The sequence below is a fragment of the Mastigoproctus giganteus genome, chromosome 1, assembly GCF_048544385.1.
Source record: "Mastigoproctus giganteus isolate SK-2022 chromosome 1, ASM4854438v1, whole genome shotgun sequence".
Lineage (NCBI taxonomy): Eukaryota > Metazoa > Arthropoda > Arachnida > Uropygi > Thelyphonidae > Mastigoproctus > Mastigoproctus giganteus.
In genome coordinates this window covers 16,865,106-16,883,898 of record NC_143575.1, presented here as the reverse complement: position 1 = coordinate 16,883,898, position 18,793 = coordinate 16,865,106, and the positions used below count along the sequence as shown (strand labels likewise).

Genomic DNA, 18,793 nt, shown 5'->3' with positions numbered 1-18,793 from the left:
CATCTAAAAAACTTGGTTTTCTCTTTCGCTCTCGGCGTTACTTTTCTTCCAAACAGCTGTTCACTCTGCGCAAATCCGCCCTGCCATGGAATATTGTTTCAACATCTGGAGTGGTGCTCCCAAAACTTATCTCAAGCTTCTAGATTCCATTCAGAAGAGGGCAGTTAGGTTAATTAATGACCCCTCTCTAACAGAGTCTATCCATTCGCTGTCTCATAGTCGTACTGTTTCTGCTGCATGCCTTTTCTACAGATACTTCCATGGGAACTTTAGAAAACAGGCCTTGTGCGTCAGGTTGCATTATATCATCAAAGTTTCTTGTGACGACCGACTAACTGGTTAAAATAAATTTATTAAAATAAAAATATAATATATACTTATATAGAAATAAAATAAAAGCGTTAAAATACAATAAGATAAGAGTTAAAATATATATAATAATAGTGTTAAAATATATAGTAGCTTTCGAAGCGAAGTGCCTCTTCATCAGCTAGTCTGTGACTGGTGTACTTCAGTATATATCAATGATTACAATAGCACAAGTCAGCTGGGCATGATCATGTATCACGAGTCTGCTGTCGGTAAAGCAGAATTACGTACACGTGATGATCTGTATGCAGTACTCAAGATGCGACATAACCACTGCTTTATACAATGCGATAAACTCCTCCTTGTCAATGCTGCCAAAATAGGGATTTTGGCAGCATGGACGAGGAGTACAATAGGGGTACAATTACCCCTATGTAGTTTTCGTTTTCTATTCCCTTGTGTGTTGTATCACCCAGTTCGTATGTTATTCTGTTGGCGTCTCCGTGGGCAGAAGCGGCAGTGCGTATCACACGCTTCTTGATTAGACTGGGGTTCGAGCCCGTGACCACCAAATACGGAGGATGCGGAAAAGTCAGGGAATTACCACCGTATATCCCCGGAGCAATATGGCCTTAGTTGCTAATGCTCCTAAAAACCAAATAACAACAACAACATATGTTATTCTGAGATTACTGCTAACCGTGTTCAGTACCTTGCATTTATTAACGTTAAACTTCAGCTGCCACTTATCAGCACATCTGCCTAATTTATCTGGGTGTTTTTGCAGTAGCATACCCTGATTCCTGTCGTTAACCACCCTGCCAACCTTTGTATCATCTGCAAACATTATACTTGTTATGTCTTCATTAATAAATACTGAAAACTATACTTGTTATGTCTTCATTAATAAATACTGAAAACTGAGTCCAGAATGGAACGCTGAGGGACTCCACTAATAACATTAGTCCAAGAAGAGCAATTCCCATTTATAACCACAGTTTGTCTTCTGCCACTCGTCCATCGCTTTATCCACAACAGTAACTTGCCCCTAGTGCCCCACTATAATTTGTACAGCAGTCTTTCATGTGGAACAGTATGAAAACTTTACTGAAATCGAAGGACATGATATCAATTATTTTTGCATTCTGTTTCTTTGTTATTGCATCTTAGTATCTAATCAGATTGGCCATACAAGATCTCCACTTAACAAATCCATGCTTGATGAAGATAACTACTTTACCCTTGTGATCATTTTGGCAATTTTTGAAAGGAAATCAACATTTTATTCATCACACTTAATTTGCCAGTGAAGCCCACTTCCATTTCAACTGGCAAGGGTTGGCTGTGACCCAATGGTAGCCCAAGTGACCACTATAGTACGTACTATGGTGGTCACTTGGGCTATCTTATCCTGCCACAAATTGCACGGCCGATTAACTGTCCTTGGAACATCGACTGTTTTAAATACTTAAAACGCAAACTCTTCTAGCCAACTGATGGCCACAGAACTACAGTAGGCCGAAATTTATTAGCTCTGAATTATTCTGAATTTGAATATCCACATATTTTTAACATTTTCTCCATATTGCGGAAATGTATCATCAATGGATTGTGAAGTTCTCGGCTGACAGGTTCTTGCTATTACCCATTGATGAAAGGATAGTGATCGATCTTAGTGATGGCATGCATTCATAAAGTAGCAGTTCTTTTATTTGTAGTGAAACAGAGGGGCATGCTTCTGGTGATTTCCTTCACAATACGAATGCCTGATTCGTATATTAATACTGGAGTAACTTTTGTTGAAAAATACTGATTTTTCTTTTGCGATTACTATGGAAGTAAACGGATACTTCAAAAGAATGTCATTTCAGACAGTCTGAAGAGCGAATTGAACTTCAAACGAATAAAAATATTATCAGTAATTCGCACAGACTGCATAACTGGATTCCCTTTATGGATTTAACTTATTAAGAACTTCTTTTAATCTTCCGATTGGAATTATAGAAATATCATTTGTTTTATAAGAAACGGACCATTAAAAAACATCCACTTGCGTATATTGATATACAGTAATGTATGGCCCCTCTAATTCTGTTTTTCCTTGTAACCGAAATATTGTACCAAAGCGTGACGTTCGTTTTTAATAAAGAGGTAGTTCTGTCTCTTTTCATAGGTGACTTTTATAAACAATGTTTTTTAGCTTAATAGTGAATAACGAAAAATAATTTTAAGATACTAAATTGTTGTGGGATTTAGGACACACCAGCATCTCAGATAATATCGCGTCGGTGTATTATGGTATGTTCAGTCAGTAGAACGTATGGTATGTTCTACTGACAGAAAAGCCCGGAATAACTCACGGAAGGGGAGGGGGGAATCCTCCGCTTGATATGGACTAATTATAGTCCCAGTTTAAAGAGTTGAAAACATTCCTCCATTTTTCGATGGGATTAGAAAAAGACATGCTACCCTCGCCTACCTAATAACTCAGTCACGTTGTGAAAAAAATACACATGAAAATTCCTCACGTCATCGACGGGACTCAAACGCAGGTCTTTTCCACCCGATATGGGGAGGGCGGCGATTCTATCAACTGTGTTATTCACGAGGGCTGAGGTTAAATGAATTACAACTAATAGCTAATACTAAATAAATAATCATAAACCAAAGTACATACTATCTTATTAAGAAGCCAAAATATGACCATAGTTTATGAAAGCACAAAGTATTTTGATTACCTAGGCAGTTTAGTGAAAGTTGGGAAAAAAAAAATTTACTAAGTTATTTTATTTTAAATTTGGTAACTTTTTTTATTTTAACTTCTGTATATCTAAACTGAATGTCAATAATTCTGCCATTTGTCACTGCCAATCAGTTTAAATGTACAAAATTTAAAATAGAAAACGTTACTAAATTTAAAATAAAATAATTTAGTAAACATTTTTTGGCGAACTTGCACTGTCTAGGTAATCGAAATAATTTGTGCTTCCATAAACCATGTCATGTTGTAGGTTCTTGATAAGATAATATGTACCTTTTTTGGTTCTTTTTCTATTCTATTAGTTGTAATTTTAACCTTATATTATTACATTAATTTTTACTTAACTCACTGCGAAATATAAAAAAGCCATTATTATTTAAAAATTGTTTTCTTATCCTACTATTCTCTAAAAGTGCATTTTATTTTACTACCCCTCTCTGCTATTGCTGATCCTATATGTTCTACGTATTCGCCATATTTTCATAACCGTTCAATGTTTAGCCATACTTTTTTTTTTTCCATTATAAAATTTCGTGAAGGCCCTCCTAGGTCTTTGCCCACATTACCTCACGGTTCTTTACATTGAGACAGGTACACTGGAACTTTACATTGAAACAGGTACACAGGATTCTTATCGTACTGAAACCGTAACTATTCACCGTCCTGAACCCATCAATTCTAAAAAATTCTTATATTATTACAACAGCTAAGGCAGTAATTTCTATATATATATAAAAATCCTACGACCACTTTACATCCACAAGTGTAAAAAAGAGTTCTACAGAGAATTCCTACAGTGTTTGGAAATCGAGCCTCAATCCTCTTTCCATACTAATGGTAGAGTGGATGGAGTAACCACTGAACTGTTATGGGATGGCAATAAAAAAGTACGTAATAACCAGCTTTAACTAAATTTGTTACTGATAGCGTCGTTCAATATACGCTAAAACGCTTGTAATAGAAACTGAAATAATATTTTAAAATTATTTCAAATAAATGATTTTATTTATTTAAAATAAATAAAACCATGTGATGTGATTCATCCTCTAAAATAATGCGCATACACTCGTGTTTCTACTGAATCAGTACAGCTGATTAAAGATTGCACATCTCACTGTAATCATGAAAGGAAATAGCTTTTAAAAAAAATTAATATTCCGCCTCAACTGAGGTGCTCTGTTGAAACTATCTCCGAACAGTAACTGAAATTGCTATACGGATTTCAACATATGAATCATCCTTCTCGTCTCCTTGGAAAGAGTACAGGTGTTTTTATCATTTGGAAAAATAAGATTAAAGTATTTTAGTTCCTTATTTCAGTCTACCGATAACGGGACACTCAAGCGGGAACAAGATAACTGCAGCTTCCTACTTTGGGAAATTTGTGTTTCAGTATCCTGAAATGCAAAACTGAAAAAAAGGACACTTAGATACGGCGAAACAATGAAGGCTGCCCATAACTTGTTTCAGGTTAAACTTTTCAGATTGAACTTTTCTACTCAAAAGCTCATTTTTGATGATTCTTATTACCTGAAATTAACGCTAGTACTCGTAGGTCTGAATATAGCAATATACCGAGTATGCACATTAATAAGCATTCGAGATAAAGTAAACGAAATCAGTTGATGACGGGTATTTTTATGCTTGCCATTTAATTGCATTTATGGCATGATTTTTTTTCTGATCTGCTCACAAGATCAAAGGGCATTAATCGGCCGTGACACATAATAGTAATCGCTGGGGTACTTGAACTTTGAAGTTTATATACTAGCTATTCCGATTTTCTAAAATACTACGTGAGGCAAAGATGGTACAAAATGATATGAAGATTAATGAAAAGAAAAACTAATGAAACAGCATGCGTGCATTCCAGATATAATACTGTATTTTTTTTTCTCTAACAATAACTGTATTTAGGGTAGAGATTATATCCACAAATGCTGAATCTTATTTATAGAGGGGTTTGACAAGTTTCTGGTCATCCCTCTATAAATAAGGTGCGATATAGTGATATCTAGGGCCGTGCCAAGCCATTTGAGTACCTGAGGCCAGAATGAAAAATTACGCCCTCCCCTAAAATATTTTAAAAAATGATTTATTTAAAATGCATTTAATCTTTGTTTTGGCACCCCTTTCAGCTTTTAACCTGAGGCAAGAACCTCGTTCGCCTTACTGTCGACACGGCTCTGGTGATATCCTTTACTACCGTTCGAAATTTTTTGGTTTCAACCAGCCTATAGTTTCATAGTACTGTATAGTTAAATTCTTCTGAATATCAAGGGTCACATTTTTTTTTTTTTTTTTTTTTTTTTTTTATTCCATTCTATTTCATAGAATGAACACAGTCGGAGAATTGTCACAATGAATCCAATCACTGGACTACACTTCACCCCTTTTGATCTAAAAGAATCTCTCAAATGCTATCATAATTTCTACAAAAGCTTTGTTGAAAATGTGGGAAGAATTCTACACGAAATATGCCACTAAGATAAACTGCTAGCCAGGTGGGTAAAGTGCCTGCCTGGCAACCCGAAGGTCGCGGGTTCGAATCCCGCCTCTGGCTTGGATCACAGTAAAATGCAAAAACTTTGGGAGGTGCATTATGGTCATAGAAGCTGATGCGCCAACAACTAAACAAGAAAAAAAAAAACTAAGATAAACGAAAAAAATCGTGTCTTCCCCAGTGATTTTGAAATGCATAGTTCCTTGGGAAAGTTGGATTTCGCAATTCTTTATTTCTAGGAAGAGGATGCACCAGAATGCCGTTCAGTTCCTCACTGGCATCGATAATATCATATCTCGTACATAACTGATCATAAAAAGACTTTATTAAAGAACATTCCACTTCGTAAAATTTTCCAATTCGCCCTTATTTCCGGGTCATAACAGGAAAGTGGTTTCGTCACAACCAATTTTCCTCAAAAATACTTTGTCTAGCTTCCCTTAAGAAATCAGGGCAACTTCGTTGTTGAAGGAGTTGCCTTATTCATGGTTACTGCACGTACATCATGGTAGTAATGAATGATCGGCCACTCGTTGTGGAGGTATTCACAATATGAGATATAATTAAACGATGCATTCATATATTACCTTGGTAGCAGAAATGACGTAGGTGCAGTAATCATACATAAACCAACTCCTTCATACTCTTAGGCATTTAACCAAGAAATATTTTTAAACTTCGTTGTTTCTGTTCGTGATTAAAAATGCGTGGCGTAACATTCTCAGAAACTTAGAGCTTGTTTAAGTTTTCTTTCAGAAAAATTCTAATTATTTATTGAAATTTGCTCCTTGGCCATCATTCTTACAGCTTAACAGGCTGTCTATACGAAAGAAATAATTTTAACATTTCGTCGGTCCTTAGTTATTGGATAAATGCTTTGTGCATGGTATTGAACATCTTCCCTTCTTTCTTTTGAAACCTTTTGCCAACAAGAAAAACTCTTACTCTTGATATTGCTTCATCCCCATAAATTTCTATTGACATTTCATCTGCAAATTAAGTTAAAAAAATTTCATATTAATTCGCTGCTATAAATAACGCTGTCATTCATCCTGCATGAAACGGCACGCACTTCTATATACCATAACTGCTAGCACAAGACTAACTGGTTTGCCACGAACGTACTAGTTCTGTCACTGTCGCAGCTACGATCGCTTCTGTTCCAACAAGCCACGCACGAAATTCAGTCTCATTACTTCATAATCACATCTCGTAAATATTGCGTTACCTGTTACTCCGATAAATGGTGCCTTTGTCACTAAAGATCTTTTTATCGCGCTTCCTTAACATTTTCCCTATTGCCTTGGCTGTATTGGCCATGACGTTATCTAATAACTCTTAACCTATTGTAGTCGATAATGGTAACAGAGTAAATGTTTCTTATCTCGTCTCATTGTTGTTCCTGGCATGTACCATATTTGAAGATTTCACAAATGACTCCATTTAGATTTTGATTTTAACGGGGATCTTTCAATTGCATTAGTTTAATTGCTTTACCTCAAAATATGAACAAATTTCTTGCGATATCGCAAGTTTCAGGTATGATAACACTATTTTGATTTGACCTTTTACTGCTATTTTGTCGGGGGGGACAGCATTAGTGACTATATTGAATTGATGTATTGAGTAAAAGGCATCATCACATGAGTTGCTGATTTGAAAACAGAAACATCGCCAATAAATATCAAATTTAGTGCAATGAAGTCAGTGGGTGTGGAAAATTGTTTCCTCTATTCTAGAGATCAATGTTAACGTAGCATACTTTCTACTACTGCATAACCTGGAAATAGTGTAGCGTTATCATTGTACTTAAGTATCACTTGATTTTCGTTATTTTTTATTAAATTTTTAATAAAAAGTATTAAAATATTTTTTATTTAAATTTAAGTTAAAATCATGCCTCTAACTAGAGCAGCAAACCGAAGACTTCAAAGTGGTGGGAATGCTCTGGCTCGGGAGAGAACTGTCGAGGACAGGACAGTTATACGGATCTAGACTGTCTGCTAAAAAAAGTGGAACATGCACAGCCAAAGAGAGAAAGAGAAAAAAAAAGTGGAACATGCACAGCCTTTATGTGTTTTCGTTGGCAAGAGTGTGAGGATATACGCATAGATAGGTTCAGCATTCTGATGGGCGAATATGAAAACCTGAACAGAGTTAATACCCTCGAAGGAATTAAAACTAGGGGTTTTAGCTTTTAACTGGTCCCAGCTCAACGCTGGAGTGTCGTGCATCAGACAACACAGCAGCATTTCTAAAGGCGTAGTGCCCTAATCCCACAGGAAGTAGCTGTTGTCAGTAACTGTATTGTCAGAAAAGCAGGAAATATGTTGCGCAGGAAAGATAGGTGGAATAGTGTTAGGTGGATCATAAAACTACTAAATTTGGGGAGGGGGGGATACAGAGACTAACAGCAGCTGCAAGCGGAGGTGACATTAATTCTTGTGCTGCTTCTATTGCGACATGCGTCAGCCTGAAAAATATGGTGTGGGGTTTATAACATGTGCTGTGGGTCTTCGTGGGACAAGCAAATATGGATTGTGTTAGAGTTACTACAAGCACAAACAAATGCACATATGTACACTGTACGTTAATGCTAGGGGTATAGTAAATAAACTTATAGTATTGGTTAAGTTACCCTCTAGAATGTCTTGGGTGAAACAATTAATGATAAATTGATTTTAATAATAATAATCTAATGCATACATTGTAAGGATATCGTAAATATGCTGCCACTCACACATACCAGATTTGGATTTGAATAGAAAAGATAAAAAAAAAAGGTGAATATATGCTCTTCGGTAAGAACACGTAGAATCTAATATAATTATTCTCACAAAATATAATTACTCTTAAGGGCAAACGGAAGTGATTCTGCTTTTGTAAAGCTGAATGCAATAGTCTTGTACAGTTTTTAAAATCTATGCAGTGGGAACAACCGATTAGTATCAGTAGCGTCAAATGATGCAGGAAAGTAAGATTATACAGCATCAATAAAAAAAAAAAAAAAAAACTTCCTATTTCACCTATTCATCCCCTCCAACAGTTTTTTTTTTTTTCTAGTTCTTCCTTAAATTTATTCAAGCTATACTGTTCTATCTTTAAAGGACCATCCTTCCTCAATCTGAATTTATGCCCCTTCATGTGTGTAGTCTGAGCAGGAGGAAGAATACAATCAGCTTTAATTTTGCTTAATCCATTCCAAGCCTTAAACATCTCAATCGGATCACCTCGCAGGTGCCTAGTCTACAGACTTATCAAGTATGATGCAATTTGCATCATTCTTGGTAAGTGCGCCCCTTTGTTCTGCTCGCCAGTCTCGTTACCTTTCTCTGTACCCGTTTTAGCAGCTCCACATCCACAGTATAATACCACATAGTTGGTAAGTTACTCTGGGATTACTGCTGCCCATATGCAGTCCCTTGCATTTGTCAATGTTAAACTTCAACTGCCATTTCTCATCCCATGCACACAAGAAAAACAAACTTAATTTTTCTTATTGTATCAACAACAAGACAATCAAAGTTAGTACAGTCAAAAATTTAGGTATCTTTATTAAAGAATCATTTTCCTTTGATGTCCATGTCTCTAACATTGTGAAGGCAGCTAGCAAAAAACTAGGTTTCTTGAAAAGAATTAACAGAGACTTCAATCAGTTGGCACTTTTCATCTTTTTTTTTCTTTACAAAATATGTTAGGCCAGCCCTAGAATTTGCCTCATAGCTCTGGTCCCCACATGTTGCTTACCAAAAATTTGAAATTGCTCTTTTTTTTGAATATTTTCAATCCAGTACGCTTGCTTAAAAGTGGCCTTGAATACAATGAGAAATCCTACCAAGAGTGGTGTGTATTCTTTGGACTCGAAACGCTGGAAAAAAGAAGATATACAGCCGACTTACTCCTTCTTAACCAGCTGTTAAATGGTACCCTGAATTACCCTCATCTCGTCTCACAAATAAATTTCAACGCACCGACAAGAGCGTTAAGAAGCCATCAACTGCTGAAGCCATCCTATGCGAGAACAAATTATGGATACAACAACTTCTACAACAGGACTGCAAGATCAATGAACAAAGCAAATGTGGAGATATTTGACACCCCCGGACACTTCAAGAGGCAACTGAAATTGCTGACCTCATCCGTTACCTGACTTAAAATGGACTCTCCTTGCAAGTTCTAAGGCTCTGATTGTGTAATGTGTGTGAAGAAATACCAGTGCTCTGCCTTACTCCTACCTGTTCACTTAAATAGGACGGATGAGTCCTACTTTTATTTTATCTGTACATTTCAATTCACTAGTCTTCTTATGTACATTTACTTCTCTCTTTACTTTGGAAATGTATACTCCAAGTTTCTGCTTTGAAGCTATGTAATAATGCTTTGTAGCTGCACCCTCAGGTACGTTTGATTGCTGTTTTATAGCTGTTAATAATAATAATCCCATCAACCAAGTTTACTAGATCTTGTTGCAGTAGCTTACCCTGATTACTGTCGGTAGCCACCCGGCCAACTTTTTGTATCATCAATAAATACAGAAAACAATGCAGTCAGCATACGTACCTGGGTGACTCGACTAATAACATTATTCTACAAAGAGCAGTGTCCATCGATAACCACTCTGTCTTCTCCAACTCAACCATCCCTTCATCCATAGCTGTAACTTGCCCTTAATATTACACTACTCCAATTTGTACAGCAGGCTTTTATGTGCAACAATATCGAACGCTTTGCTGATATTCAATTATATGACATCAAAATTATTTCTTGCATCCATTTCCTTTGTACGGCATCATACACTGGTGTGCAAAACTTAAGGACCAACACTATTTCTAAAGGTTACAACCACAATCTTTACTTAAGGTACTCATTACTGACGAGAGTAGATTCAGTCTCAGCAGCGATTCTGGACGTCAGCTAATCTGGCGAGAGGTTGGCACACGTATCACTCCGCAAACATCACTGAAAGGGATGGATCGATATGTCGGTCGAGGTGTTCTCGTCTGGGAAGGCGTAATCTTGGATGGACGTACACAACTCCAGATATTGGAAGGCGGTACAGTAACCAGTGCACGTTACTGTACTGAGGTAATCCTTCCCCATGTGCGTCTGTTCCGAGGTGCAATTGGCAATAGATTAACCCGAGTTCGTATTTATGGATGATAACGCCACACCCCATCGCACTGCAGCTGTTGATATGTTTTTGTAAAGTGAGGACATTGTTCGTATGGATTGGCCTGCCCGTTCCCGCGATCTAAATCCCATCGAACACATATGGGACGCTCTGAGGAGACACCTAGCGGCACGTCCACCCCACCAGAAAATGTTCACCAGCTGAAGATGGCGCTGACAGAGGAATAGACGATGTTACCGCAAGAACTTATCAACAACGTTGCTCTAAGCATGGCCAAGCGGTGCAAAGCCTGCATCGACATTATGGGTGGTCATATCTCCTATCGAGGACCACCTCCTCCCTTTGTTCCATCTTTAGCATCTGTATCATGGCAGCCAGTGCTATGTTGCCATTTTTGAATAAAGTCCCTCTGTACCGTTTTGTTTCTGTTGTTGTGTCAATGTTGCTTCCTTCATCATTTCTTTACCTCACGAGGTTCCTTTGGTACGCTTTTCCTATATCCAGGCCACTCCTATGAGAAGCTACAGGTGAAAACCTGACATTTGCACTCCAGTGTAGTATCCAATCAAATTTGTTAGATATGATTTCCCCTTAACAAACCCATACCGTGACTGAAGTATAACTGCACTTCTGTCTAGCCGGTCCTACATTACTTCTTGAACCAGTGACTCCATTAATTTTCCTTGAACAGAAATTAAGCTAACAAGTCTGTACTTACTCATCATCCTTTGATTCCCCTTAGTGAATTGGGGATACATTCCTTAAACATCCAGTCCACAAGGACCACCCCTGAATTATATTCTCATAATTATGCCTATTGGTTTGCTTACTTCCTTCACTGCCTCCCTTAATATAATTGAACAGATCCCATCCACTCCAGGTGCCTTTCTTCTATTTAAATCATTTAGCACCCTGCTAAGAGTTCGATAAACTTCTGGCATCCACTTCCCTAAAGAATTCCTCATATGTGAATGCAAATGCAAAATACGAGTTATTCAGTTTGTCAGCAACTGGGCAGGATGATCAAAAAGAATCATCGATATCAAGTGGACCAATGTGATTCATCCCCTTCCTTCTAGTCTTTACATATGTAAAGAAGTGCTTGCCGTTTTTCTTTGCGACCTTCGCCAAAGATTTCTCATAATCAGCCTTGGGTTGCCTAACCTCTTTTGTGACTGGATTGCAGACTCGCTTATTTCGACCATACGCTTTTGTATCACCCCTGATAATTTATATACATCCCATGCATTTCTCTTCTGTCATTTAGATCTAAGCCTTGAACAGTATTTCCTAATCTGTATGAAAAGCCTAGTAGCCTATAAGATTATTTACTGCTTCCCGTTTAGAATATGCTGATGATAAAATCATCAGTTAGTCCCACTGTATAGCATTTAAGAACTGTCTGAGACCACTGCAGTCACCTTTACGAAAGCAAAAACCCTTCCCTTTACCCTTGAGAGTAGTTACATCTTTAAGTTCCACGTCAGTACACTGCAATCACTGCACTTAGTGGTTCTTTTATCTGCAGATTCTTAATGCACGAATAATCACTACTGATAATCAGAGCAAGAGTATTACTCTCTCTTGTTGCCTCTCTAACATGCTGCTGTAGAAAAGTCATCCAATAAATTCACGAGTCATGCTAGGGTGCGAGTTACCAATCCACAAGTTCCAGTCAATATCTGGAAAGCGAAAATCGCCCATTATAAATCATTCTGATTTAGTGGCTCATTCTATTTCTCTGTACAGTTGTTTGTCGTACTCATCAGGGTCATTAGGCCTATAACAAACTCCTCGTCTCAATTTGCTTTTCCAGTACTTGTGTCACACCAAACTGCCTCAAAATTGCACTTGCCACTCATGTCAACTGGATGCACTGCTTTAGGTTTCGTTTCTTAACTAAGAGCATAACCTCCGCCTACCTGTCTGTCCTTTCTGTATATATTGTCTCTGATATCCCCACAATTGTCGACATTTGATGACTTGACCAGCGCTTCACATCATGAAATTTATTTACTGTGCCCCTACCTTTGATGTACATGCACCTGTTCTTACTCTTAGTTACCCTAACACAGTCCATGTATTTACTTTTTCCATGATGATTTGTAGTAGGCCTTTATATCCCCTACACCTTGCTTTCCAGGCTGCTGCGTGTTGCAACAGAAGCGGTGCAAGAATCACTTTCACCTCTGCCTGTGGCTATGGTTAATCTATTAGTCTGTGTAACCCGTCCCCCGAAGCTAGCAGTTTAGGGCAGAAAGGGGATGAGTTCAAATTCCGTCAATGATGCGAGGAACTTTTATGGGCTTTTTTCATTCTGTGACTGAGTTAGTCAGTCTCAGGCGTAGACAGCAAGATTTTTTCGTCCAGGAAAAGGGCAAATCGACAAGAGAACACACACAATTCACATACATAATACACTTGGGTAGATAAACTTATGTTCCAGGCGAAATTTATACATAAGGGAATATAAATAAATTTAAATTGAAAAATATAATTGCAGAATAGACGTGCGAAAATTTTGCTTCAAGCCAGAGAGATAGAGAGTAATTGATTGTTGGAAGAAACTTCAATCTGATGTTGTGAAAGTAAGCAGTTTGAATATATTTAAGGAGTCATTGGAGAAATTTTAGGAGGTGGAGATCTACAGTTGAGGTAGAAGTATGCGTCCTTGCATACTTCTAGGATACAACGGAATCCTGGTCGGATTCCGTCGCCAGCACGATCCTCGAGCCTCTCGGCGGTAAATTATTTTCCTTTTGAGGCCTTAAGGATCAGGCTTAACAGCCACCATTACTAGTAGACTTAAGTGAACTGAAGAACAAAATTCGTTAGGTTAATTCGAAAAACTAGAAATTAACTCTTCGCTTAAAATGTATACTATTTGGGCGTAAATATAAGTCGTTTATTTAAAGGTAAAAAAGTTACAATAATACGCAAATAACCCAGGGATTCATTCCAGGCAACGTTTCGAACTCGCTTTGGAATTCGTTACATTCTTTCATGAACCCGAAGTGTATGAAAGAAAATTACAGATTAATAATTATAATAAGTGACTCTAGAATATTAAATGTTTCGATAAACTATTTTTAAGATAAAAGTAATAGTTTACAGAGTGAGTTAGTAACTTTCTCTAAAGTTGTCAGGTGTGAGTTATCTTGATGTCACTGTATCTAGGAGCGGTCCCAGGAAATTATAAAGCATGTGGGGGACTAAAGTGGTGATTCCAGGGAATCATTAAACTTTAATCGTCATATAGCAGTAAACAGAACCAGTTTTGATCGTAAGTAGAGGGGAGAGGCTATAACCCTTTTGATCCCTACCTGAAACCGCTCCTGACTGTAGCCTTCTACCTTGAACCAATACATTTACGCCTAAATAATTTACTAGGAATGAAGTGTTTTTTTTTTTTATTATTATTATTATTATTATTATTATTATTTCTCATTTTTCTAGTTTATCCAATTAGATAATACCGATGTACGCCTTTTACGCAACAGTTTAGTCAGTTATGCTACTGATCAGGCAACACACACTCACACATGGCAATGAGATGGCAGTCGCCAATAAGGGCGCATACAGAGGGAGTTAAGTGAGATAATTATCCCCCAACATTGTTCCAAAAGCATGTTATATTTCTTCATTATCTATAAACAAACGACTTTCATATGATGTTACTTCCCTACCCTTCAGATTTATTCTTCTTTGTTTTTCTATACTGTACACCCTTCCCAAAACGAACACGAAACCCGCCACTTGGTTCCATCATTTGATTGTTGTCAAAAAATCTATGCTCTTTCAAATTCTTTGTGTCCAAAAAGCTGAAGGAGCCAGATCAAGTTATGACAGGATATTCTAAGATTTCAAATGTAATTTCTTTATAGAATAACAATACTAAAAACTGTATGCTACATCACTTTTCCTTGTTGACGACTTAGTTCGTCATTTAAACTTATGTAAAAAGCAAACAGAACTCTTTGTTTCTGGGTTACAATAGCAGAGGTTAACTTGAAGCTGGAACAAAGTGTTTTCAAAACAATTTCGTTAAGGAAGACGGCATGTGTTTCTGTAAAGCTATTAGTGGTCTTCTGAATGAACTGGGCATCGAACACAACCCTGATGAATGGCGTATATTAATTGATGCCTCAAAATTAAGTTTAAAAGCAGTTTCAATGCACAATGGAAATGCATTCCTATCAGTTCCTCGATTTTATACTTGTTTTGTTGGCTTGAGAGAAACGTTGGAATGGCTGTAGTAATTTGTTTTATATGTTTGTAAGACAGTCGTGCAAAAGAAACTAATTTTTGTGCAGTAGTGAGAAAATAGGAAGGAATTTTTACCAGGAAGAAGTAATATGAAATATGTTCCACTCATTGAACCAAAAAAAAAAAAATCCTCTTCTTCCACCTTTCCATTATAAAGCTTGGATTATTGAAGAATTTTGTTAAGATTCCAGATTAAGAAAGTAGTTCCCAGTTTAACAGAAGCGCAAAATGAAAGAATGAATTTTCAATAGGACTAGACTCCTCAAAAAAAACTTTTTTTTTTTTTTTTCCTTTGCTCATAAGAATGAGCAAAGAGAAATGCTTTCATCAAGACATTTCTACGATGGAAAAGCGGTACCAAGGTCGCTTGGATACTGCAATGATGGTCCATTATCGATAGTTTAATATAATCTATTTTGCTTTCCCTACTGAGGGAAAGCAAAACGGATTATAAGAAACTCTGAGTGACAAACATTTCTCAGGAAATAGAATGTAGGTGGAATACTTTAAAATGAATGACTCATTTTTACGATATCACATGTATTATTGTATGACACTTGAAACTGATCATTCATTAAGCGTTACTAATATTTCAGTATATTCTTAAAGGGAGACGTAATAAAGGTATATTTTTGGAATTAGTGGACCAATTGTTAGTATCCTTTAGAATCTGCAACTTTCGCTTCTGAGGCAAGAAAAAGTTTGTTTTTTTTTATTTTTATTTATTTTTTTTTTATTATTATTATTTGTTGCTGTGTAAATATGGAAATAAAATAAACTGTAAATAAATTCTTTTTTTTTTTTTTTTTTTGAAATTATTTTTTGTACAAAATGTGATTAATAGCCTAATAAATAGCTTTATTTGTACTTATTTTAGCCTCATTCGAGACAAACGATGTGTGAGCATGCCCACTGTGACATCGGCATCTTCATCAGCAGTGTCGCCATCCCATTCTCGTTTGATCAAGAAGCACAACATTCGTTTTCACCGGAAATTTCCGGAAGTAGATAAAGAGGAAGAATTAGTGAATTGTAAGTGTGAATTCCTATTTTAACATTACTACATTTTACTCCACTATAATGATCAGGAATTTTTTGGATCCTAAAGAAGACAGACTTTGTTATAAAAAGGTATCATAAGATGATGAAAGATCAAAACGAATATATTTCAAAGTAGACTAATGGAACAAAACAAAAGAATAAATAAAATAATTTCTAACAAACATTACATGTGAGCGTTTGAAGTATCTTTAAAAAAGGAGACGAAAAGCACGCGTTGGTGACAAAATTTTAGTTTCATTGAAACATACCAGAAGGCACAAAGCCCTTAATCCAGAACCCTCAATTTACTAAAACTAAGTGTGACAAACGCAATAAAACTATGCTAATTAAAACCACGGTATTTCGAAATACTGGTGTTAGTGGAATTTTCAAAACATTTTGATATCGATAACACCAACTTAAAATAAATAAATACTTCGTTAATTAGAAAGATTCCGCAATTCGAAACGATTATTGGCTCTATGCTCGAATGATCAGACATTTTTTTTTTCTCGATATAATGCGAAAAAAATTCATAAAAGCAACCAATAAAAATTTTCGAAAAGACTGGATCCCACTATTTGGAACTGTCGGGACAGTAGAACATACCATAGACTGCGCTTCACGTTTCTTCAAGCTTGTGGTTTTGCTAACAGGTATATTTATCTCAAGTTCAACTGCCAATGAGCGTTTGCTTTGTTTGTCTATTAAATCTAAATAAGAGACACGTTTGTGAGATCATCTAGATTAGCAGTTGCCAAAAAGGGGTTCGTATACCAGTTCCAGGGGGTCCGCGAAACGACCCTCTGGAACTGGTCAAATTATTTGTTCTATGTACGTATGGAACTGATGATAAAGTTTTATTTATTATATACTGTATTTATGTAAAAATAAGAATAAGGTTGAGTTGTTTTAAACATAAAACTTTGAATTTTTTTTCAGAAAATCCAGTGTGTGTGTGTGTGTGTGTGTGTGTATATATATTTAAATAATGGCTTAAAGTTTAACATAAAATAAATAAATATTAAGCTGTCATTAGAGGCAGAAAAATAATGCACATCCTCCACATGAAGCCCAGATATATCTGATAATTCAAAATAAAACAAAATAAAAACATAAGCCAGTAGTATGGCAAGAATGTAGAGCGAAAAATAAACATAAAAATAACGTAAAATAAAATAAACCAAACGGGAAAGTAAAGGTAATTTATGTCTTATTACCTTTACTTTCCCTTTCCTGTTTAGTTTATTTTACGTTATTTTTATGTTTATTTTTCGCTCTACATTCTTGCCATACTACTGGCTTATGTTTTTATTTTGAATTATCGGATATATATATATATATATATATATATATATATATATGGGATCCGCGAACCTTTTTTCATTTTTGATGGGGTCCGTAGATATCAGTAGTTTGGGAACCACTGAGCTAGATGATCTAGACTGTCTAGCTGAGAGCAATTATGAACATGGTTATTTGAATATAGTTAATTTCGAGTGTTAGATTTCGCAGTAATTTTAATAAATATATAATTTAAAATTATTCTTCCTTATTAACTTTTTTTTTCTCGACGATTAACGTTAAAATATAATTTTAAGCAAAACAATTGAAATTTTTTTATGGATTGATCAAAATATTTCAGGGTGGGGGGAAGATCGATCGCCCCGCAGGCTTAAATAAATAATAATAACTGTAGCTTCCAAACTCATAAATTTGGCCACCACTGACTTCCACTTCCGTTTGATACCACGGCAAAAAATAAAAGAGAAGGAAACTTGTTATACGAATACTACAGGTTTTTATACACTCACTAGACAAAAAATTAGAAACAAGTATTTAGTATAGCCATTTTTTTTTTCCCGAATTACAACCCGTATACGTTGTGTCATGGATTCCACTAGGTATCTGTGGGAGTCTAGCTCCAGATTTTTAACAATCCTTCCCGCAGGATATTTATCAGCTGCTGTATTGCGGGTGGTCGAGAACTGCGCTTTCCAAAGTATCCCTGCCTAGTCACGGATTTTAATTTCAGAAAAGGGAGCTATGACAGTTTAAGCCGCTATATGACATCTATAAATTGAGTTGACTTGCAGAGGGAGGGACAATATATTAGAATTATGGGACTATCTTTGAAGCCATTAACGCATATATACCATTTAGAAAATATAGCACGTGGATGATGCCGAGATGGTTCAATACGGACTGGCCAGTCTAATAGAGAAGAAAATAAGGGCATGCGAAAGTTACAAAGCAATGAAAAGTATAGTGGTTTCAGCAGCTACAAATTGATCCGTAACAGTACCACAGAAAAGGTAAGAGCAACCATGACAAAAGCATTGGCTAGTAGAGCAAAGAATAGGGAAAAGGAGATTTTTATGCATGAGAACACAAATAAAAAAGAATCAGATCGGTTCCTTGTGTACTGGATGTTGGAAAGTCTTAGATAACCCAGCCGATGTTTGCAGATGAAATGAATAAGTACTTCTCATCGATCTTTACCAACTAAAGACTTCATCGTGAAGAGAGGCTGTGCGAGTGAAGCTGGAAAGCATGAAATTAGCGATACTGAAATTTCAGATTATTTATTATATAAACTGTCGAGCCTAAAGGAAGTGAGGCTTCTGGACGACGGAATAAAAACCAAAAATTTTGAGGGAGGCAGACATTTTACATTTATTTATACACACAATTCTATATACATTCTCAAGATTTATATACATCCATTTATATATACATGATACAAGATTTATATACAATTTATATACATTCTCACATATAT

At 36.2% G+C, this 18,793-nt stretch overlaps 1 protein-coding gene across 5 annotated transcripts in view; it reads left to right on the top strand.

Moving 5' to 3' along the window:
• LOC150090585 (GRAM domain-containing protein 2B-like) overlaps positions 1-18,793 on the top strand; it is a 196,386-nt gene that overhangs the window by 88,174 nt on the left and 89,419 nt on the right. For all 5 annotated transcript variants that reach the window (XM_090378926.1, XM_090378898.1, XM_090378908.1 and 2 more), the window contains exon 2: positions 15,848-16,002. In XM_090378926.1, coding sequence (XP_090235052.1) covers positions 15,876-16,002 — 127 coding nt within the window. In that variant the 5' untranslated portion in view covers positions 15,848-15,875. The remainder of the gene's footprint in view (positions 1-15,847; positions 16,003-18,793) is intronic.